Genomic DNA, 23,888 nt, shown 5'->3' on the forward strand with positions numbered 1-23,888 from the left:
GCATTCCTCACAGATGTAACATTAAAAGACTTGAGTGAAAGTTAACAGACCATGCGGCATGCCATCCCTGAGAACATACCAGGAAACAGCCACTTCTGGAAACATAGGAAGTAGGAGCGTGGAGAAAAGCTAAGCCCTGGAAGAACTGCCTGCTGTCAGTCAGCCTTTACACTTCCACAGCCTAGATCATGAGCGAAGATCCTGGAGCTCTTAGCATCCCGTCAGTAAAGCAGAAGCTTGCCCCTCGGAGAGGCTGAGAAGAAACAGGAGGGTACAGAGAGGTGAAATAACATGCCAAGATTACTCAGCGAGTTGATAAGAGAAGATCAGGAATGAGACAAAGGTCCAGTCCTCCACTGAAACAGGACAGAGAGAGACACAGTATGAGAAAAGTTCCCCCTGATCCAGCTACCAATTTGCTGAGAGTTTTCACACTTTATCAACCTTAACTCTGTGAACTTCTCTCCCCCACCTCCCCACACCAGAAGTATGGCTGAGCCAAGAGGGACAGAGCTGGTACAGCAGCCTAGAAGGGCCCACTGTACCAAAACAGAAAAACAACAACAGAAAAGCTGGGTTTTGGACAGCGGGCAGGGAAGACAATGAATGAACCAAGAAGCAGTGACACTTGAATGAGACAGTCCCAAATGTAGGCCTCAAGCCACTTGGTGCTGGTGGGTGGGGGCTGGGAACCACAGACTGGACATGAAAGAAGGGTAGCCTAGATGCATGGAAAATCTGTCTCTGTTGCTACCAGGCAGTGCTCATCCCATGGCATGGCATAGTCACAGACTGGCACTGAAAGAGGAGGGAGTGGAGGTGAAGTCAATGGGGAGGAGTTAGTCTCTTTGAGAAACGAAGTCATCTTGATCTCTGCAATTTCAGTGCCCAGCCAGCATGGCTATGTGCCCAAGTAAACATGCCAGTGTGATGTGAGGAAGAACGAATCATCCCTTGCAAAACTAATGCCTAAGATAATCTTTCCACTTGGCTTGTTTACACTGGATGGGGCGAAGGGGTGTAAGGAGACAAACCTCTATCCCATCCCAGTCCTTGGAACACAGTCTTTCGCAGGGAAAAATAATATCTCAGCTTGTTCATTGATGACTTAATTGAAGTCTGTCTGAAGCGGGTATTTCAGGGGAGCACCAGGAAACAAAATATTGCCTTCACAGAAACTGAGTGAAAGTGATCTAGCTACCAACATAAGTCATATAAAAGGGTCACTTGCTGATTACAAGATAAATCAGGTAAACCCGGAGTTCAGTTTCAGAGAGAAATTTAATGACGCATACACTGCATGTACACACAAATCTGGCCCCAGGATCAAGGATATGAGCACCTGGGCAGTGATAGTAGTAGAAACCCCAAACTCATCTACGTCTATGTAACAGATATCTAGAGCACTTGTTGTCCCTGACTTACGGATTGTTTTCCAAGATTACCTTTCGTAAATAAGCAGCTTGGAGCTTTGAATGCAGTTCCCTATAGACAGAATATTGTAAATGGTGGTTAGGTTCTGTAATTTCATCAGTGATACACTATGGATGAAAGAGGTCTCTCCAGAACTGTTCTGAACGTGGCCACTATCAATAAGGGTCAGGGGGACATATTTCCTAGACTTTAACTCTCTTCTCCAGGCCTCTCATCCTTCAGTGATAATGAGGATTAAGCTCCACTTCAATACACTCCCCGATCAGGGCTTCAGGAGCAAGAAAAGGTATTTGCCCAACTCAGGTGACAAACTGCTAGATGTGAGGGTGTGGGGGAGGGGCGAGACTGTCAGTGCAAGACCTCCAGAAGGAACGACTCTTGTGGGTATTCCAGGTACAGACGGAAGACCTCAGAACACAGGAATGGCAGCAACAATAGGAGATTTGCAGCCAGTGCCAGTGGCAATGTGCACAGAAATAAACGTCTGACAGGGCTGGGGACTGCTGTGTCTAAATTCCTACCGAGGGGTTCTGTAAGTTGGAGACTGCTTGTATGTCACATAGGGTCAGCATCTTCAATCTTGGAGACACCTATTTGTTCCAGAAGGGGAAAATTAAGTTCAGAGAGGTTATTCCTACAATTTCCAAGCCAGCAGTTGGTTAAAAATCAATCAATCAATCTGATGTTCTAGAGGTCTGATTTTGACACTATTCGCCAAATGCCACTTCCTTCTTCTATTATACAAATTCCTTGTCTGTAACTCTTTGTAGAAATATATACGCTCCTGGAATTCATGATTTGTGTCTTCTCTATCATCTCCCTTAGAACACTTTTTCCAAGGCTGACCTGGGCTAGGGGCAGGGCTAGGGGCAATTCTAAATACATAGTGAGTGATGAGATGTGTCCCTCCTAAATCTCTTATGTAGCTGTCCCAGGTGCCTAGGTAGAGGCCTTGGGCAGGTGTGGCTTAGCAGCAGCACAGATACTTCCACTAAAAGGCTTTGCTTGACACAGAGTCTTCGTATGGCATGGATGCCACAAAGAGCCAAAGTGGTCTTCAGCTGTATTTTTTTAAAGAATGGTCCTACCTAATTTTGGTCAGGCTCTCCTCAGTTACTGCATTCAGCTGTGGGCTCCCTAACTCAAGAGGAACATGGCCAGGCTGGAGTGCATCCAGAGTGGGAGGAGGTTGGATCTCAGATCCTGTAAGGAACAGCTGAAAGAGCTAAGGCTCTTTAGCCTAGAAAAATGAGACAAAGAGACACAGTCTTTGTCTTCAGACCTCCCAAAGGTTGTCCTAAGTAAGAGAAAGCATCTTGTTCTGTGTGGTCCCAGAAGGCAGAGCTATAGGACCCATAGAGAATAAGTAGATGGAGAATGATTTCAGCTCAACCTGAGAAAAAGCTGTCTACTATGGTCAAAACTTTTCAACACTGAAATGGACTGGCTAAGAAGGGAGTGAGCTCCCCCGTGACCACAGGAGAACAAGCTCAGGGCTACTGCACATGGATCGGTTAAGATTAAGACCAGGTGACTTCCACAAGGCCTTCCTCACTCTGATAACCTGTGATTCCAGCCACCTCAAAGAACAGCATTCCGTTAGCAGGCCTGAGTTGAGTCTGCCCTTTGGTGAGGGGCGGGGAAGGAGGGTGCTTAGTGAGAGCAGCCCTTGACTTAATCTCTGCTGTTCTTCATTAACTTTTCTCAGACAGGTCAGCATCTTTTTGTCCCCTGGTTCTGAAGGAGCCTAACTATAAAAATTCTGATGTTCCCTCCAGATAATCACTCCATAAACACCAACCTCAAATCTGAGTCTCTCTTTTCTCTTAAAAAAAAAAATTCCTGGGAGGAGATGGAGGAGAGCAAGGGGCAAAATCATCTGAATTCTGTTTAAGGGACAACATTCAAGTGTCTTCCAGCTGGCGTTGAATTATTTTCTTTGAGGTTTTAGAGAAGGAAAAGCCTCTAATAGGCTTGGCCTTTTTTCACTTCAGGGAGCACATGTGTGGATTGCAGTAGGTTACCAGGTGTATTGTGACAGCCCAGCAGGCCCCAAAGTAGTGTGTACCCAAAGCTCAGCCAAGGGTTACCAGACATACCACCCACCCTCTTTGCCTTACTACCTCCCTCCAACCTTCTTTGTATTTCTCTGGATGGATTCCTACCCCATGTCCCCATGAGAGAGAGGAGCATTTGGGGAACTGAGGTAGTAGACATCTTTGCTGATTCTAGAAGCAGAGATGAGGAGGAGATTCATCTAAGTAACCAGGCTGGACTAAGCTCTCAAGAAGCACACCCCATGAAGGGTCCCTTTGTGAATGCCAAGCCCTGGCCTGGGGGTGGGCCTGGCCTGTAACATAACTAAGAAGGTTTCACAGAACTACCATTTCTCTGCACCCAACAGAACTCAAAGTCAGAGCCAAATCTACTGCCAGCCACAAGATAGCCTGAATCTGACTTTACCCACGTCCTCTTGAAATCTCAAATGCCTCTTTGTGTGCTTCTTCTAGAAATAAAGTCATAGTGGCGATGGGGGAGGGTATAAAAACAACTTAAAGAGCATGTCCTGCCATTTTCCTAGGCTAAGGATGGCACACAGAATTAGGGTTTGCCCAATTCATTTTCACATCATCTGTGCTAATAAAGATGGGCCAATGACCCCCATTTGGCAAATAGAATCTTGGGTCCAAAGAGGATTAAATAATATAGGAACATCAGTGCACACTAAGTGGAGGAGGTGAAGCTTCTTCCTCCTCCAGGCTACTGCCCCACCCCACCCTACATGGTTCCAGGGCAGTAACTAGCGTCCACTTCCTTCACTGTGCCAGATAGAGACTGCCACCAAAAATGGTCCAGGAAAAGGGCAAATATGTAGGGTGAGCCAGTTTCTGCAATGTCTTGTCCTTCTCCCCAATTTTCCTCGTACTCCTTTTCCTGCATCCCCACATTGGTCTCCACCCCTTCTTTTCTCCACCCTCAGCCAACCTCAGGGCACATTTCCAAGAACTCAAAATGAGTATAGGAATCTTACACTACAGCTTAGCAACTCTCTCTCTCACACACACACGCACGCACACACACCACAGGAGGATACAATTTGAATCTCTGAGGCCTCTGAGAGGCCCTATCTGATGCATAATCATTGGCGCCAGAACCTTGAAAAGGTCACCCACCCTCCAAAGTGGATCGTTTCCAGTGCACGGAGCCAACTTCATGGATGACTGTCTACACTGTAGAGGGGGTACGGGGGGACCCCTAGGTAGCAAATAGCCAAGTCTGATTAGAAGAGAATCTCCACTTCATCCAGACAGGCCCCCTGGGTCAACGAGGTAGATGCTAACCAAAGGAATCAATAACGCCAAGGGCATGGGCCCAATTCTCTAGTTGGTCACATTTCTTTGGGAACATCACACTGTATGGGGCAATCATAAGCCATCCCTTAACACATGGGATAATCAATAATAATAGTTGTTTTTTAACATTTCTTCTTTTTTGTCACTTAATTGTTAAGAGAAGGCTATACCAGTCTCCACAACTTCGGCAGCTGAATTCCCTACTTTCAGGGAAATCATAGGAGCCTATAGGAACTGATGATTTCCCCAACCTGATTATTTCCTGATCCAAAGGATCCCCCATAACAAATATGAAATACACTTTCACACTCTATGCACTCTTCCCACTAATCATCTTTCCTCAAATTCCTCCACTCCCAAGATGCCTCCACCTGTTCCACAAGCTATCTCCAAGCATGTACACCACCTCATCAGACCCAAATCGTTTTTGGTGTTTTTCCCCATGACACCGAAGGAGGTTCTCCAATATTTCTTACCATGGTTCTGGCACCTTACCTCTGTCTCTGCCTGACCTGAGATCATCACAAGTGATTTGGAGTCACCAAAACATTCCTCTCTTACTCCCTGAGCCCAGACTCCACCAGGGAGTGTCTGCAACCCAGTGCTCACCTACTCTGGAAACACAAGCTGGCGTGCAAAAGGTCACTGGGGTGGAAGGCCGCCAAGACTGGATACATCCCTCAATGGTATTGCCCCATGCCCCTTCACAAACTGCAGTACTACCGGAAGAATTGAGAAACTCTCCAAGTAGAGGATGTGGAGAAAAGGGAACCCTTGTGCACTGTTGGTGGGAATGTAAATTGGTGCAGCCAATATGGAGAACAGTACGGCGAGTCCTTTAAAAACTAAAAATAGAACTACCATATGATCCAGCAATTCCACTACTGGGTATAGAGCTGGAAAAAACAAAAACTCTAATTTGAAAAGATACATACAACCCAACATTCTTAGCAGCACTATTTACAATAGCCAAGTCGTAGACACAACCCAAGTTTCCATCAACAGGTGAATGGATAAAGATGTAATATATATATATATATATATATATATACACACACACACACACACACACACACACACACACATATATAATGGAATACTACTCGGCCATAAAAAAGAATGAAATATTGCCATTTGCAGCTACATGGATGGACCTAGACAGTATAATGCTTAGTGAAATAAGTCAGACAGAGAAAGACAAATACTGTATGATATCACTTTTATGTGGAATCTAAAAAATAATACAAATGAATCTATATACAAAACAGAAACAGACTGACAGACACAGAAAACAAACGTATGGTTACCAAAGGGGATAGGGAGAAGGGGAGGGACAAATTAGGAGTATGAGATTAACAGATACAAACTACTATACATAAAACAGATAAGCAACAAGGATTTACTGTATAGCACAGAGAATTATACCCAATATCTTATAATAATCTATAATGGAATATAACCTGAATAAAAAAGAATCACTATGCTGTACACCTGAAACTAACACAAAATTGTAAATCAACTAGACTTCAATAAAAATAATAATTAAAAAAAGAAACTCTCCAAGTGGTAGAAAATATGATAGATTTGGAGCCTACCACTGGCATAAAGGATTGGCTACCAGACTGTCATAGTCTTATTTAAAGACTTGAACCTCGTAGTAGACATGAAGACACCTAAGCCCAGGGAGGGCAAGTGATGCACCCAGGATCCTGGGGCTAGTGAGTGGCAGAGCAAGGATTAGAACCCAAGTTTTCAATCTGTCAATACAATTCTCTTTCTACACCCTTCCATCCCATCCTCACCAATGTGTACAGACTGAAGTCATTTTCAAGAAGAAATCTGTATTGTTCTGAAGCATAAGGGGAAACAAAACTAAGGTAGAAGAATTAAAAGGGGGTTAATGAACTATGCCACATACTGTCTTGGCAAGAAAAAAATATACAGGCAACCATTGCACCTTACAAAAATGCCATGGCCCCTTTATATACTAATAGGGCTAACCAGCTTATATATAGCTGGCTTTTACTGGAAGGAATCAAGCTATCTGGGATAGATGGGAGAAATGATATTACCCCCTGCATATCCAAATGAGTGTCATAATGAGCCTTCATATATAATAGGGGTCAACTGTACATTCAGCAGAAAGGGAGTCGTTAAAAGGTACCCTGCCTCTCAACACACGAGTCATTTCCTCAACAGCTTGGCCAAGGAAACCCTCATCTACCCTCAAATAATTCCCCAGCCAGACCACAAATTGTTGGCTGCCCCATACTTAGTAACACCCCCCTGCCATGCTCCTGCTGGCTCACAAAACAATCCAGGACCACAGCAGCAACCACTCTCTGGGGTGCTTCTCAGGATGGGTCAGCCCTGGGCAGGGGTGAAAAATGACCTCTCCAAGGCAGGTTGTCTGGGCAGACTGGAAAGTCTGTGGGTGGTGTCAGGAGAAAAAGAAAGGGGGGAACCTCCAGACCATGGAGGGCTGCATAGACAGTTCTGACCTTGGTGGAAAGAGCAGGGAGAGGAGGAGTTTGATTAGAAGAAATTCCTGAAGGCCAGGATTCCCTTCCTCAAAGGGGTTGTTTGAGAGTGTTTTTTTAAAAAAAAAAAAAAAAAAAGCTTATTACTCCCTCCGGATAATACTGGAGGGAAAGGGGTAGTGCCTTGTGTGTGTGTTGGGGGGGAAAGGAATGGCGTGACAGTGGGTGACCAAGCAATCTTAGGCTGGTTAGAAATACATGACTAGTATGGGGAAAGGGGGTGCTGGTGAAGATCTGGGCTGGTTATTGGTGTCTGGGGAAGCTAAAGATCCCAGGTTTCCCTGACAGCCCCTCAAAGTTTTGCCTCAGGCGCTCAGGATGATTGGTACACTCCATGGCAACACCCCAGGATTGCTAACAGTGTGGCCCCCAAGGCCTGAAGGACCCCCTACAAGTTAACCAGCAGCTCCGGTGCCTGGCGAAAGGGGCACAGGTTACGCGGGGGTGTGGCGGGGGCATTCGCCACCCCCTGCTGAGACGTGACCCACGTTAAGAAGCCAAAACAATAAAGTGACATTTGTTCCCCACAGAGAAACCACATCTTTTTATCTGCAGCCCAAACCCACGTCTTCCACCTCAACTGCAATTTGAGCGGGTTGGAAGGGGAAGGGCTTTTCAGATTTGGGCATTTCAGAGAAACAAAAACAAACAAACAAAAAAAAACAGGATAAAGTTTGTGAAGTTCGCTCCCTTGGCCATCTGGCGCCTCAAGGTGAGTCGTCCTGCAAATCTCTCTTCCCAGTTACAGCCCCCGCGGCCCCCACCCCCTACACTCACCCCTACCGGGGGATGGCTTGCTCAGGGATTCTGGAGCGCTCGGGAGAGCTCCTCTCCCCTGCCCTCAGCTGCAACTTGGCTTCCAGCAGACCACAGCCTCCTAAAACAAACAAACCCTGGCGGCGGCGGCGGCGGCGGCGGCGGCGGCGGCGGCGGCGGCGGCGGCGGCGGCGGCGGCGGCGGCGGCGGCGGCGGCGGCGGCGGCGGCGGCGGCGGCGGCGGCGGCGGCGGCGGCGGCGGCGGCGGCGGGCGGCGGGCGGCGCAGCTGCGCTCCATGGCGCAAAAGTTTCCTCCACTCTCCTCAACGTGCAGGAAATCTCGCCGGCGCTGGGGCAGGACTCCGGCGGGAGGGAAAGGCCGAGCCCAAGCGGCAGCAGCAACGCCCCACCGGCTGAATGGATGTGCGCGCGTCCGGCCGTGGGAAGTGAGGCTGACGAAAGCCACCGATGCCTCATCTCCGTTCCCACACCGGACCCTCGCCCCGCAACCTGCCCGGGCGAGATGGCCCGCCGGTCGATCCAGGGACCGACGCCGTGAAGAAATGTGCCAAGGCGCCTTGCCTGTCCCTTCAGCCCCTCGCTGTCCCGCAGGGGCACGGGAACTTCCAAGGAGGAACCCCCAACAGCCACCACTTCCTCCAGCTCCAACGGAGGGGAGCAGCCGCCCAGACACTGGGGAGCAGAATCGGCCCCCAAGCCCTCCCGAGGGTGTCTGCGCGTGGGGCTCTAACCCGGGGTCGGCCGCATTCTCATCCAGCACTCCCGCCACCCCGAAGGGGTGTCCGCGCCGGGGCTGGTGGCCAGACACCCCCCCCCCCCACCAGTGCAGCTAACGCTTCACGTCGGGGCTTTGATCCCCAGCACCGAACAAGTTTCAAAGTTGGTCTGAGGGCCGCGTCCCATGGCAGCCTGCGCACCCGCCTGCCCATTCAAAGTTGGGCACCGCTGGGACAGAGCCGCCAGTTCTTACCTTAGACACTGTGAGCGGTTCGCAGTGTTCCAGACCCCCCTTAAGGGTGAAGCCCCAGGGCGCCCCCCCTTGCAGCTGCACAGGGACGTACTGGAAGGACCCAGGCCGGTTCTCCATCCTCCGCTCGGCTCAGGGCCGCGGGGCTCCTTTTCCGCGGGGGCTACGTTGCCTCCGCCCCCAGCGGCTCCACCACCATAGCCCTCCAGCGCTACGCCACCCCGCACCGCCCTGCTCCGCCTACTCTCCTGGCTGGAGACGCTCGGGCAGCGAGCGAGCGCAAGGAGGAAATGACACGGAGCTGGAGAGAGGGGGAGAGAGGGGGGAAAGGAGAAGGAGGAAAAAAAAAAGGAAAGAAAAGAAAGAAGGAGAGGCGGAGGGATAGCGCGTAATGGACAAGAAAACGGAGCAATGGGGAGGGGCAGTCACTGGGACCTCGCCTATAGGATCGCTGGGGAGTGGGAGCAAGGCGAGGCTTCACATCAATTGTTACATTGTTTCATTCAAGCAGTCCCCCCTCTTTGGTTCTCCTCCTTACTGCAGAGTTCCCCGCCCCTCCAGCCAGCCGAGGCGAGGGGAGGTGAAAGTAGTTAGTGTGGATGGCCCGCGTGGCTGAGTGGGCTGAAATGCTGGTTTCCCGATTAGCGCGTTCATGTTTCTCTGACTGCCTTTTTCTTCTGAAGGTCCCGAGAACCGGGTCCTGGGAGGGTCACAAAGCTGCTAATTTGTGGACCTTGCCTAGAGGGATGGAAAGTCAAGCAAGCAGGCCAGCGAACACAGTGGGGCTGTGTGTGTAGGCTGCTCTGTGTGTATGAGCTAGGTGTGTGGGGTCATTATGAAACATCGCCCCGGAGCATAGTTTAAATAAAGAAGCACTTTGAGGATGCCCCCTGCCCAGGCTCAGCCGCACCCTGGCTCAGTGCTGGCGTCTATGGGTAGCACTGTGCTCATGTATGTTCCAGTCATCTGGAGTTCCTGGCACGGCCTTGCACTTGCCCCACTGAGATGACCAAGCCAGGAATCAGCAAAGTTTATGACTAGCAGTATTGTTTTCACTCCTAAACAAACCTACAGGAAGGAGCATCCATTGATAAGCTGGCCAATTAACAATGTGGTGACTTTTGGAAGAATCGGCTTTTAGACAGGGGCCAGAACGTCTCTGCTCATCTGTTCATGCTTGAGGCTGTAGTGTCTGAGCTGAGCTTTTAGAACAGACCAAACAAATACCCACACTAATAGTCCCCAAAAGTGAATTTGTTACTAAATCTTGGGCTGATTTCTCAGTCTTGATCTGGGCACGGTTACCACCTCTCTCTGCGGTGTTGTCTCTGGAGCCACATTCAGGCAGTGAGTTTTTAAAGAGCTTCGTAGTAGCGGGGAAAGTTTTGACAACTCAGCGGTGACTCCACAGAACCCCTCAATGCCCTATTGCCTGTTCCATCTCTTGCCTTCTTCTTGTGCAGTTTCTTCTTCATCGCCAAGAACACACACCATGACACCCTTACTTCCACAGTCAGCTTTCTGCAGACAAGGTTGTCACTCTTTGTTTCCATTTCCTCAACTGTCACAGCCTCTTCAACACACTTCAGCCTGTGTGTGCTCCTTCAGGCCACTGAAACTTCTCTCACAGGCTCTCCTCCCTCCCCCAATCCTTTCTTCTCCGCCTCCTGGACCTTCTGCATTATATGATGGTGACCTGACTTTTCTTTAATAAAACTGCAGCTTTGGTGTTTATAACCTGCTTTTTAAAAGTCCTCAGATATGTATAACTGATTCACTTTGCTGTACAGTAGAAACTAACACAACATTGTAAATCAACTATACTCCAATAAAAATATTTTTTTAAAAAACAAAAAAAAGGAAAAAAGTCTTTAGAGATGATTCACATGGGGAACCATCTTCAATCTTTTAGATTTTTAGACCTGCAAAAATCCTTTCAATCATGTTCATTTTTTTGTTTGCATTTCTCCTACTAGAAAGCAGAAAATTTGAGAAGATGGCAGCTGAGTTTCTTGATTGCATGTCAACCTATGACATAACACTCATTTGTTCTGTCCCACCTTGAAACTGAGCTTTTTTTTTTTTCCTTCATCTTTTTGAGATAAGACTTCTATCTCCATGAGTGTCACTTGGTAAAACTTAGCATGTTTCAGTTTCAGCATATTGAAATCTATAAAGTGCAGTTCACAAGATCTGTGGTCATCACTCAAGGTCTACTAGAATTATGTGTCTAGACTAGAGAAAAGAGATTGGGAAGCAGGAGACACACATGTGAGCCCTGGCCTTGTCACTAACTAGATGGGTGACCTTGGGCAAATCAGTCTCATTTTTTTTCATCTGTAAACTTCAGCTAATAAGCCCTGACCTCCCTCCCTCCCAGGCCTGTTGAAGACTAAAATGAAATAATACATATGAAAACACTTTGGTAAGGAAAGAGTCAAAATCCTCACAACCTTATTATGAAAGCAAGCACTGAGCTAGCCTTTAACCAATCTATTTTCATTCCAAGACTTACTCCACATTGATTTCTTGTTGTACTCTTCAGTTTATCATTTCCATTGTTACAGCAAAAGAACATAAATTATGTAGCCCCTGGTGCAAACAGCACATAAGGAGCCATTTTGAACATTGGATGGCTGGATAATCTTGCTTCTTTACTGATAAAAATTACTGCTAGTGGCAGGGATCTCATTCTTCCTTGGAAGTACAGTTAGTGGGAGCATGATTATGTAATGGAAAGGGTACAGGGTAGGATGTGAGATGCCTGGATTTTAAGCTGGTTCTGCCATTAAATTGCTGTGTGATATTAAGCAGATCACTGCCCCTCTCTGTTAATGGAAAAGATTGAGCTACTTGATTTCTTAAGTTCCTCTACAGTTTGAAAATTCTGGGACTACTTCCTGGCAAGTGGCTAAACATAGTTATATGTGCAAACAAAGCCTTAATGATGGAGATGAACCATGTGAAAATAAAGCAATGGAGAAGAGTCCAGGGGTGTATTTCTCTCCTCCTTTCTCTCTCTCTCTCTCTCTCTCTCTGTGTGTGTGTGTGTGTGTGTGCAGCCAATGGACAGATGATAAATTCACTCTAAAGTATGTTAAATTGCCTGTGGGTAGAAAGGTGGAAAGTCCATTAAGCAGGTAGGAATAGGAAACCGCATGTCAAGAGAGGAATGGTGATTGGTAATACACATTTGGATTATAGTTGAAGCCATTTGAAGTGGAAATCTCATGCAGGGATATCAGAATGATAAGAAAATGGAGATTTAGATGAAACCTTGGATTATGCTAATATTTAAAATATTATGCTAGTATTTAAAAGTCAAGAAGGATCACAAAGGATCTAAAAATGAGCCAACAGCGGAGATGGGCAAAAGGTCCATCAGCAGAAACAGGGAGAGAGAAATTAAAAACAGGTTGTTTACTTCCACCTCATAAAAAAAAAATCCTCACAGGAGTCTTTTCTCATTAGAAATCTATTGACCAGTTTACCTTTATTGGTAGGAAGGAGATTGAAATAGCAGTCCTTTGAACTTTTTTCTTTTTTTTTTTTTCTTTTTCTTTTTTTTTTTTTTGCTGTACGCGGGCCTCTCACTGTTGTGGCCCCTCCCGTTGCAGAGCACAGGCTCTGGACGCAAGGGCTCAGCGGCCATGGCTCACGGGCCCAGCCGCTCCACGGCATGTGGGATCTTCCCGGACCGGGGCACGAACCCATGTCCCCTGCATTGGCAGGCGGACTCTCAACCACTGCGCCACCAGGGAAGCCCCAGAACTTTTTTATTTTTTAACACAAATTTGAATACAATTTTCCTCATAGTAGTGCCTCTAGCTCCTTTCTGAATTAAGGACTCTTTTGAGAGTCTAGTGAAAGCTATGCACTCTCTCCCGTAGAAACTCCTAGAAAGCTATACATTATCACCCCATGTTGCATACAGTTTGGGCTAAGGCTTAAAGACCCTAGCTTCAGAATCCTTACTCTAGTAAAAGATCAGATTTTTTTTACTGTGGCAAAAAAATATGACATGAAATCTACCCTCAGAACAAATTTTTAAGTGTAGAGTACAGTATCATTAACTACATGCACAATGTTGTACAGCAGATTTCTAGAACATTTTCATCTTGCTTGACTGAAACTTTGTACCCATTGAATAGCAACAACCATTCCTACCTCTCCTCAGCTCCTGGCAACCATCATTTCACTCTGATTCTATGAATCTGACTATTTTACATTTCTCATATAAGTGGAATCATGCAGTATTTGTCTTTTTGTGACTCACCTATTTCACTAAGCAATGTTCTCAATGCCCATCTATGTTGTAGCATGACAATATTTCCTTTTTTAGTGCTGAATAATATTCCATTATATATATATATATATATGCATATGTCTCACATCTTCTTTATCCATTCATCAGTCAATGGGTGTTTAGGTGTTCCCACCTCTTAGCTCTTGTGAATAATGATGCAATAAACTTGGGAGTGCAAATATCTCTTCAACATCCTGATTTAAATTCTTCTGGATAAATACCCAGTTGTGAGATTTCTAGATCATATGGTTGTTCTATTTTTAATTTTTTGAAGAACCTCTGTACTGTTTTCCATGCTGGCTGCACCATTTTACATTGTCATCAACAATGCACAAGGATTCCAATTTTTCAACCCCCTTGCCAACAATGGTTAATATGAATTTCTGTTTTTTTTTAAATAATGGCCATCCCGAACAGGTATGATGTGATAGACATTGCATTTCCCTTATGATTAGTGAGCTGTGCATCTTTTCATATACCTGTTGGACATTTGTATGTATTCTGTGGAAAAAAGTCCATTCAAATCCTTTGCCCACTTTTTAATCAAGTTATTTGCTTTTTCTTTTTTCTTTCTCTTTTATGCTATTGAGTTGTATGAGTTCCTTATGGATTTTAAATATTAACTCCTTATCAGATATATGGTTTGCAAATATTTTCTCCCATTCTATAGGTTGCCTTATCTACTGTTTGTTTTGTTAGGTTTTGTGTTTTCTGTGCAGAAGCTTTTTATTTTGATGTAGTCCCATATACTTATGCTTGTTTCCTATGCTTTTGGTGTCATATCCAAGAAATTGTTGCCGAGACCAGCGTCACAAAGATTTCCCCCTATGTTTTCTTCTCTGAGTTTTACAATTTCAGGCCTTATATTTACGTCTTTAATCCATTTTGAGTTAATTTTTGTGAATGGTAAGATAGGGGTCCAGTTTCATTCTTTTGCATGTGAATATCCAGTCTTCTTAAGATCATTTGTTGAAGAAACTACCCTTTGCCCATTGGATGTTCTTGGCTCCCTTGTCAAATATTAGCTGAATGTCTGTGTGGGGGGTTATTTCTGGGCTGTTTATTCTGTTCTGCTGGTTTATATGTCTGTTTTTTATGCCAATATCCTGTTGTTTTGATTACTATAGCTTTCTAATATATTTCAAAATCAGGGACTGTAACGCTTCTAGCTTTGTTCTTCTTTCCCAAGATCGCTGTAGCTATTTGGGTTCTTTTGTGGTTCCATACAAATTTTAGGATTTTTTTCTATTTCTTTGAAAAATGCCATCAGTTCTTTTAAAGGGCTTACCTATTTACTGAAACAATGTTTCAAAAGAAAATTTAGTATTCATTCAGTGGGCTTAATTTGCCCTACATTCAGAGGACAGTTGCTAAATGCTAGGCACCATGCAACACATTTTTCATGTATTATTGGCAATGATTACAATGACCCTGCAAAGTAGGTATTAGTAACTGTTTTCCAAGTGAGGAAACTAAGTCAGGAAATGGTAAAACCAGGATTTCAAGGCAGGGAGGCTGCAGAAGCATCCTGCGATGGCTTTATTAATCATGTCTCTGTCATAGTCTCCTCTTTTGCAGGGGAGGGAAGGGTTTGGAATGCTCCATTCTGCTCTCTTCATGTTTCCATTTGGGAGTACTTCTGTTAGAATAACTCTCTTGGCCTTTTTCCCCACCTTTGGGTGGGTTGGCAATTCTGTCTGGCTAAGTGGGGAGGGTATTAAGAAGCCTACTATGGACATCTACATATTCCTTTTTCTACAATCCAGATTTTAACAGTAATAAACAGCTATTTTAAAACTCTGCCTCTCTGCTTTCCATGTCTCTCAATTGGTTCTGAACTTGTGTGTGGATGAGAGTATTAATATTCACCACTACCGCCCAAATATATCTACCCAACCCATTTTATGCAATTTGTGTGTCCTCTGTCCGCTTTCTATTCCATATTGTCTTCTGAATGTCTATATGGACCTGTTTCTGAATGCAGCTCTGATTGCCTAGGTGCCTCTGTGTCGGTACATCTGTATAACAGGAAGTGTATGTGGGTGTTAGGCCCAAGCTCCATGCAGTCCTCAAGGGAGGTTGATCTGAGTATGTGCTGGGGAGAGAGGGAGAGAGAATGAAGATGTGCTCCTTGAACTTAGCTTTGAGGGCCACCTTCCCACAGTGATCATACTGATTCTTGAAGCAGGCTCTACCTTCTCCCTTAGAAGCAGGCTCTACCTCAAAAGACTGCTTAGTTGCATTTCTTTCCCTTTCCTTCCATTCTGGGGTCACAGACTTCCTACTTCCTGTCTGTGTGCTAGCAGTCACTATTTCAGAAACCCTTTCTGTGCTGCCTCACAGATTGTTTGAAGATTATTTAGAGACTAGGGAAGTTCTCATTCGTCAGAGGCAAATGATCCTATTAGAGAAATCTAACCTGTGTTTTGTGATTGTTATCTTGTGTACTATGGCACATACTTCTAAGATACTCAAGTCATCTTCTTAATTTCATCACTCCCTTGGGAAAAATAAGGTAAGAGTCAGAATTAGAGTCACCATTTTACAGGTGAAACCAAAGACAGAATAGATTCATTGCTTTACTAATCATCCCTCCATGCTTTCTTGGAAAATCAAGTATTGGTGGACCCAGAATATTCCTGAGCCAGTTGACTCATAGGCAAAGGGGGACCCAAAACATTTTTTAATGAAACAGATTATGTCATAAATGATATCAAAAAGTGTTCATTTTTAGTCTCATCAATTGGATCTATTGGACTATTCTACTTGGATTTCTAAGGGCCTTGTTTCTCCATTTATCCCCACCCTGCCCAACAATTACCCTGGCTCTTCTGAATGTTCCTCACAGAGGAGAGATCTGGGACAATGATAATTATCAGTGGAGAGGGCAAAAAGTCTAGTGTGGCAGGTATTTTTCATATACAGATTACAAGAAAATAATAGCAAACTCCTCCCTCCCACCTAGTATACACCTAAAGGCGTGTGTGTTGTTGGGGGGAGGTGGGAGGTGAGGGTTGCAACAAAGGACAAATCTAAGTAGACTAACCTACTAAAGAGTCTGATTCCTGGGGAATTTTGCCTGGGGCTAGGGAAGGACAATACGATAGAGGCCTGTTTCTTTTGAATTAAAGCTAGTATAACATTAGCATACAAAATACTGTATCTGGGACAGTACTTTTGTTAAATAAATCATAAGTACATGCTGCTGGAGAAATATGGAGTTTCAGTTTCCCCTTAGGTAACTTTATAAGGAATCCTTCCTTCTATTGCCATTTGGGTCAACCTATGCTTTTATCCACTCAGAAAAACACCAATTGTCTCATGGAATCTCAGGATCTTGGCTTGGTATTATGTTTGAGACTATAGATTTAGAACTTCTTCCTTCCTTAGTAGACAAATCTAGACAGCTTTTGTATGTGTGTGTGTGTGTGTGTGTGCAAGAGGCTGCCATCTGTTGTGGTTGGTGTTCTCCAGGAAGGCTTGTTGGAGCAGGAGTTGGTTTGTTTGTGTTCTAAGCTCACACTAATGTCAGCCCAACTGGAAACCTTCAATTTGCCCTTGGGGAAATAAGTCATCTGGTACAGGTTCAGCTGGGCTGTAATGAATGTTTACCATTGCTCTACAGGAGTTTCAGCCAGGGATTGACTCCATATCAAGGATGTGAATATCAGATGAATTGCTGAGATCCAAAATGTGGGCTTCTACTGGGCATATACCCTGAGAAAACCATAATTCAAAAAGAGTCATGTACCAAAATGTTCATTGCAGCTCTATTTACAATAGCCAGGACATGGAAGCAACCTAAGTGTCCCTCATTGGATGAATGGATAAAGAAGATGTAGCACATATATACAATGGAATATTACTCAGCCATAAAAAGAAACGACATTGAGCTATTTGTAATGAGGTGGATAGACCTAGAGTCTGTCACACAGAGTGAAGTAAGTCAGAAAGAGAAAGACAAATACCGTATGCTAACACATATATATGGAATTTAAGAAAAAAAATGTCATGAAGAACCTAGGGGTAAAACAGGAATAAAGACACAGACCTACTTGAGAATGGACTTGAGGATATGGGAAGGGGGAAGGGTAAGCTGTGACAAAGCGAGAGAGAGGCATGGACATATATACACTACCAAACGTAAGGTAGATAGCTAGTGGGAAGCAACCACATAGCACAGGGAGATCAGCTTGGTGCTTTGTGACCACCTGGAGGGGTGGGATAGGGAGGGTGGGAGGGAGGGAGACGCAAGAGGGAAGGGATATGGGAACAGATGTATATGTATAACTGATTCACTTTGTTATAAAGCAGAAACTAACACACCATTGTGAAGCAATTATACTCCAATAAAGTTGTAAAAAAAAATGTGGGCTTGACGCTGGCCTCTTATGGTACCCAGCTTGGACAGGGGCCATCCCTTGCTTTGAGCTGTGTGTTAGCCAGTCCATTCTGCTTCTCAAATTCTGTTTTCTGTGAGTCATTCATTACTCCTTAGTCATTAATAAAATAAAATTTTGGTGCATATTAAGCTCTTATCTCAATTACTTCAGCCATGGGAAGAAAAAAATCACATGTTCATATACACACAAAATCCAGCCCTTTTACTTTCAAAAAGTTTCCATCATTTTGCCCTGCAGAGAAGTGACAGAGAAGATACACCAATGCACTGAGCATTTGAGCAAAACAAAGTCCCCATTATGGTTTTGATGAAGCTCTGGAGAAGTACACAGTTGACAGTCAAAATATAGATATAGATATCCTTTTTTTCTTTGATAGTTTACTTTTACTCTAGAGTAAGTAGAAATGAACCCTATCTATGAAATACTGGCTAAAGAGGAAACTGTTTTGCTTTGGCTTGGATCTAGAATGACCTAGCCCAAAGAGGAAAGAATAACCTGTTGCCTTTGTCCAGGAGTGTCAGAGGGACTTCAGAAAAATATGACTTTCTCCAAATATTTTCTTTGGGGAGGTGGTCCCAGGCATGTGTATGTGTGCCTAGATGTGTATACATCCACCTCTTCACCCATATAGATACATGAACAAAGCCACACATAAGGCCTCATGTTCAAATTTGGGAATGCCTGGCTCCTTTCTCTGAGAGTCTGGCAGCTCAGATTGCTAAAGAAATAGGTCCCTAAATTCTGGAATAACTGTCAGGCACCTGACAATTACTTGATGTTTTAATATCTAGGGCACTTTCAGTGTTTTTTCTTTCAGTGTTTTCATTATTATTATTTATTTTATTTCTTTTTTCTTTCTTTCAGTGTTTTAATTTCAGATTAAACTTCAGAAATCTGGATATCATACTTAACTTCTCCCTTTTTCTTCCCAACCACTGACATCCACTCAGCCACCAAGGTCTGTCATTTACAGTCCTAAAATAGTTCTCAAATCCATCTATTTCTCTCCACGCCCACCACCACTTCATTATCATCTCACACCTAGACCATTGGAACAGATTCCTAACTGGGCTTCCTGATGGCGCACATCCATTCTCCACTTTGCAGCGCTTTGTAGCCAGGATGCTCTTTCTAAAACACAAACTGTATGTCACTCCTCTGTTCAATTTTTTTCCAGTGGTTCCCCATTGTTTACTGAATAAAATCTAAGTCCCTTGACTAAGATCCTTATTTTGTGGCTCCTGCTTACATAGTACTATTCCCCCTGCCACCCACAGCCCTCTTCCAACCTCCCCCTACAACACACACTTGGATCTCCAGATGTACCGAATTATGGGCAGTCACCCTAAGCACAATCTGTTCTCTTGTACCTCTAGGCCTTTTCACAAACTTTTCTTCCTGCCTAGAATACCCTCCACTTTATCCTTGTCCATCTGGCAAACCCCTACTCCTTCTTCAAGTCAGTTCAAAGATCACACTGGTAGAAGAAATCTTCCTTGATACCTGTAAAGTATTCTTTCCTGATATACCCACTGCCCCCTTTATATTATTCTACTGTGGCCCTGATCATATTTTATTGTAATTGTTTCCTCCCTTGGGCTGGATATTCTTTGAGGGCAGGAACCATGTCTGATTCTTCAATATGCTCCCCAATGTCTAGCACAGGGCATGGACATGGTTGATGCTCAGTCATCACTGAACATGTGATGCTGAGACTGGAAGACCAAAGGCATTTTTTTGTCATATGGAAGGAACATTCTGGTTGGTGTCTTGATATATCTCTTAATCACGGAATGGAAGATAAAGATTGCCTCCCCTAGAGCAGCCAACAAATAGGACATCACAAAGAGGCTCCTCTAGTGATTCAGAATTCATAGTGGATCCTGAGATTGACCAAACTCCAAGCCTAGAGAGCTTTCTACTTTGATACTATTTGTTGGTACATGTTACTGGAGAAAAATTACAAAGAGAAGCAAAAATTTGCAAAATTTTTGTAAAAATTTGGCTGGGCTGTAGAAAAGGCATATAAGAAATACAAATTGTCATCTCCTTAACACAACATTCCAAATGCTCCACAAACTGGCCCCTGCCTTGCTCTCTAGCTTTGTCTCTTCGTCCTCTGACTCTCACTTTACCCTCCCACCACACCAAACTGTTTACTCCCACCTCCCCACCATGCTGTCTCTCTGCCTTGAATACATTTCCCTTTGCTTTAGGTAACTCCTACCAACATAAGATTTAGCTCAGGCCATACTTCCTCCAGGAAGCCTTCCCTAACTAACCAACACACCAGTGTATATGTGTGCATACTCTGGCATGTGCACACACACACAGAGTCTAGATAGACGTTTGTATAAATCACGACTCTTTTGCTTGAAAGTGACAGAAATACAGCACAAATAAGCTTTAGCCAAAAGAAAGGGGTTATTGATACTAATAGAAAAGCACAGAGGTAATTTTAGGCATAGCTAGATCCAGGTGCTCAAATGATGTCATCTGCAATTTGTTTCTCTCTCTTGGCTCTGACCTCTTCTACGTTGATTCAGTTCTCAAGCAGGCTCTCTCTGCATGGTGGCCAAGATAGCCACCAAGAGCTAGAGATTTGCATCTTACCACTCAGCAACCCCAATAGAAACACAGACCCACTTTCTCAATAGTCCCAGCAAAAGTTTCTGAATTGAGTCCATCCCCAAACTAATAACAATGACAAGATGTATTAGTCAGGGCTCTCCAGAGAAACAGAACCAATTGTTTGTTTATTCGTTTGTTTGTTTACTACAGGAATCATGCAATTAAGGAGGCTGAGAAGTTCCCTGATCTGCCACCTGCAAGCTGGAGAACCAGGAAAGCTGGTGGTATGATTCAGTCTGACTCTGATGGTCTAAGAATCAGGAGTGCCAATATCCAAGGACAGGATATTCCAGATCAAGCAAACAGCAAATTTGCTCTTCCTCTGCCTTTTTGTTCCATTCAGGCCCTCAACAGATTGGAGGATGTCCACTGGCATTGGTGAAGGTGATCTTTATTCAGTCTACTGATTCAAATGATAATGTCTTCCAGAGACACACTCACAGACATATCCTGAAATAATGTTTTAACAGCTATCTGGGCATCCCTCAGCCCAGTCAAACTGACATTTAAAATTAATTATCACACCAGAGTTGGGTGATATACCCATCTAAGTGAGATGAGATATGTTACCAGAAGAAGACATGTTGGACAGCAAAAGCACTATATGTTCACACTTAGTTTTCCTCTTCTGTCCTCCCATGTTCCTCTCCATTTCAATGCTTCTGATCAGACGGTATCATTTGTATTTGTATATATGTCTGTCTCCTGCACTAGACTGTGAGTTCCTATGTCTATTTATCTCTGTATCCCAGGAGACAGTATGGGGGCTTGCCTTCTAGTAGGTATGTTCAACCAGTGTAGGATGAATGACTTTGCTGAGAATTTTGAATGGATGATTAAATTACATGGAGCCATACTGAAGGCTAATCCAGGCACATAGTTTAATTTGCTAATTAGACAAATTAATAACATGACTCTATTTAATTAAATGCACAATTATTACTAGGTTGCATGGTAAAGAGATATAAATAATTAATGGTTCATTCAAAATTATGTAATAAATGCCTTCTCTGTGTCAGGCACTATGCTAGAGACTAAGATTAGCCTCTGCCTATTAATTAGCCCTTTACCATTAATGAGAGTCAGTAGTGTATAGTGATTGTAGGTGTGGGCTCTAGGGCCCTAGATTAAAATCTTAGCACTTGCATTTACTAGTTAAGTGACCTTCTGCCAGTTTACTTAACCACTGTGTCTAGTTTCTTCTTCTGTCAAGTGAGAATAGTACCTACCATACAGGGTTGTTGTGAGGATTAAATACAGAAATGGTAAAGAACTGAGAATAGTACCTAGAACATTTTAAAGTCCTTAATAAGTGTTAACTCTTATGATTAGCTATTCACAGAAACTCCTCTCTACTTAAATTTCACTTTAACCATTATACTTGGCCTGAGGCAAGGCCCTTGGGTTAGGGATTTAAAATTGAGCCTGAATACAGCTTCTGGGTTTTCAAAAAAAGACAATAGAACAGAATAGAAGCTTGTTTTAGCCCTGGCAGAGTTGTATTTGGACATAAAACCTAGGACCTTGGCTCTCTTAGTGGGAAATTACCATTTCCTAATGAGCCACTAGTCCAAGCCTCATAGATACAGAGAAGGAAGAAGTGGTCTTTTCCCTTGGGGAAGAGGTGCTGTTCCACAAGAGCTAGGAGATGACTCAGATCCCTGCATTGCCACCTCATGTGGCTCCTAGGAGAATCAGAGTACAAGCAAATAATTTGGGTGGCTAAACAGGGTTTGCTAACAACATACACTAGTTCTAAGTGGGCTCTTTGATTTAATGAAGAGAGGATGCCATTTGGAGGCCAGCAAATCTGGGCCAGAATCCAAGCTCTCCTCTTTACTGACTGTGGCATCTTGGGTAATAATAATGATCACAGTTCAGACTTTTTGGGTGCTTACTATGTGCCAATCACTGTTCAAAGCACTTTGCATATATTGTTTCCTTCAATCCTTGCAAACAAGGTAGGTTCTTCTATTATTATCTTCTTCTACAAGTAGAAGAAACTGAAGGGTGGAGAAGTTAAGTAATGTGTCTAAGATCACATAACTAGTAAATGGGGAAGCCAGGATTCCGACCTAGACAATCTCACTCTAGAACTCATGCTATTAACTACCTCTTCATGCTGCCTGCCAACTCAACCTCTCTGAGCCTCAGATTCCTCATCAGTAAAATCAGCTTAATTGTACCCACCTCATAGGGTTGTTATGACGATTAGAGATAAGTTGGGGGAAGTATTTCATACAATAATGAACACAAGGAAGGAGCTCTGAATAAAAGTTGTTATCATTCTATCTCTGCATTGTTCCTAGGGGCAGCTGGTCTGGACTTTCCTTCTTTGCTGCCAGCACTGCTTCTTGATTCTAATTAGTATGACTACAAATGAGTTTCCATATGAGGGAGGCACTACCAGGTTAATTACACAATGGAGGGAACTTTGATGCCAATGATGATTTTTAGTTCATCCTTAAACTGTGATTCTACCTTCTTGTGTCCTGGTTACATGTGCCACTCACCAGGTCCCTCAACACTGGCTGATGTCCCTCCCACTATCCATCTAACCTTCCCAACTGGGGCTCCTGCCAGGTTGGCCATATTTCTACCTGTCATCTCATTATGGAAAAAATGGATCTGAAAATGACTGAAACACCAGCCTGCTAGCAGATCCTCATGGACACAAATACATCTGAAAGGGATATAAAATTGTGGCCAGTTGTTTCATTCCTCACTGGTAATTTTTATTTTCCTGTCACCTTCCCACTATTTTGAGTATATATGTAATCACTGAAACAGTAAAGTTTAAGACTCAACTAAAAACATGGAAAGAAAAATAACAACTAAAAAACCCCATCCACCAATGACAAGCTTGCACTCTCACAACTGCAATGCAAATAGGTCTGATCCTTTGGGAAAGCAATTTGGTAATTTGCATTAAGAGCCATAATTATGTTCTTGGCCTTTGACACTGCAATCCCCCGGGGACTCTATCCTAAGGACAGACTTCAGCAGAAGGAAAACACAAGCCTATAGGCACAAAGATTGTCAATGCAGTATAATTTTTACTAATGAGAAACTGGAAATAATGTTAATGTTGAACAACTTGATGTATATTAGGACCTGTCAATAAATGAAATAGGAAAGATAAAAGGTTCACTTTATAATATTAAATGAATAAAGCAAAATACAAAATAGTTACAACCAGATCAAACTGTCTTTATATGGACACAACCTAGAAAGGACTATAGAAAATGAAAATTATTGCATTAGGACAGTGGGTCAAATGATAGTCTCTTCCTCTCCACTTCGATGTCTTTGATTATTGACTTTAGAGGTTTTTTTTTTTTTTTGTGGTACGTGGGCCTCTCACTGCTGTGGCCTCTCCCGTTGCAGAGCACAGGCTCCGGACGCACAGGCTCAGCGGCCATGGCTTGCGGGCCCAGCCGCTCTGCGGCATGTGGGATCTTCGCGGACTGGGGCATGA

The 23,888-nt window shown here is 43.9% G+C and overlaps 1 protein-coding gene across 1 annotated transcript in view; it reads right to left on the reverse strand.

Annotated features, from left to right (window-relative positions):
- The window catches only part of SHROOM4 (shroom family member 4), a gene marked incomplete at both ends in the record, with an annotated part of 202,497 nt that extends 193,307 nt beyond the window's left edge, over nucleotides 1-9,190 (reverse strand). The window contains 1 exon segment of the mRNA XM_079727446.1: nucleotides 9,074-9,190. Coding sequence (XP_079583572.1) covers nucleotides 9,074-9,190 — 117 coding nt within the window.
- Between the last annotated feature and the right edge of the window lie 14,698 nt (nucleotides 9,191-23,888).

This window comes from Hyperoodon ampullatus (assembly GCF_949752795.1).
Source record: "Hyperoodon ampullatus genome assembly, chromosome: X".
NCBI classification, from domain to species: Eukaryota; Metazoa; Chordata; class Mammalia; order Artiodactyla; family Ziphiidae; genus Hyperoodon; species Hyperoodon ampullatus.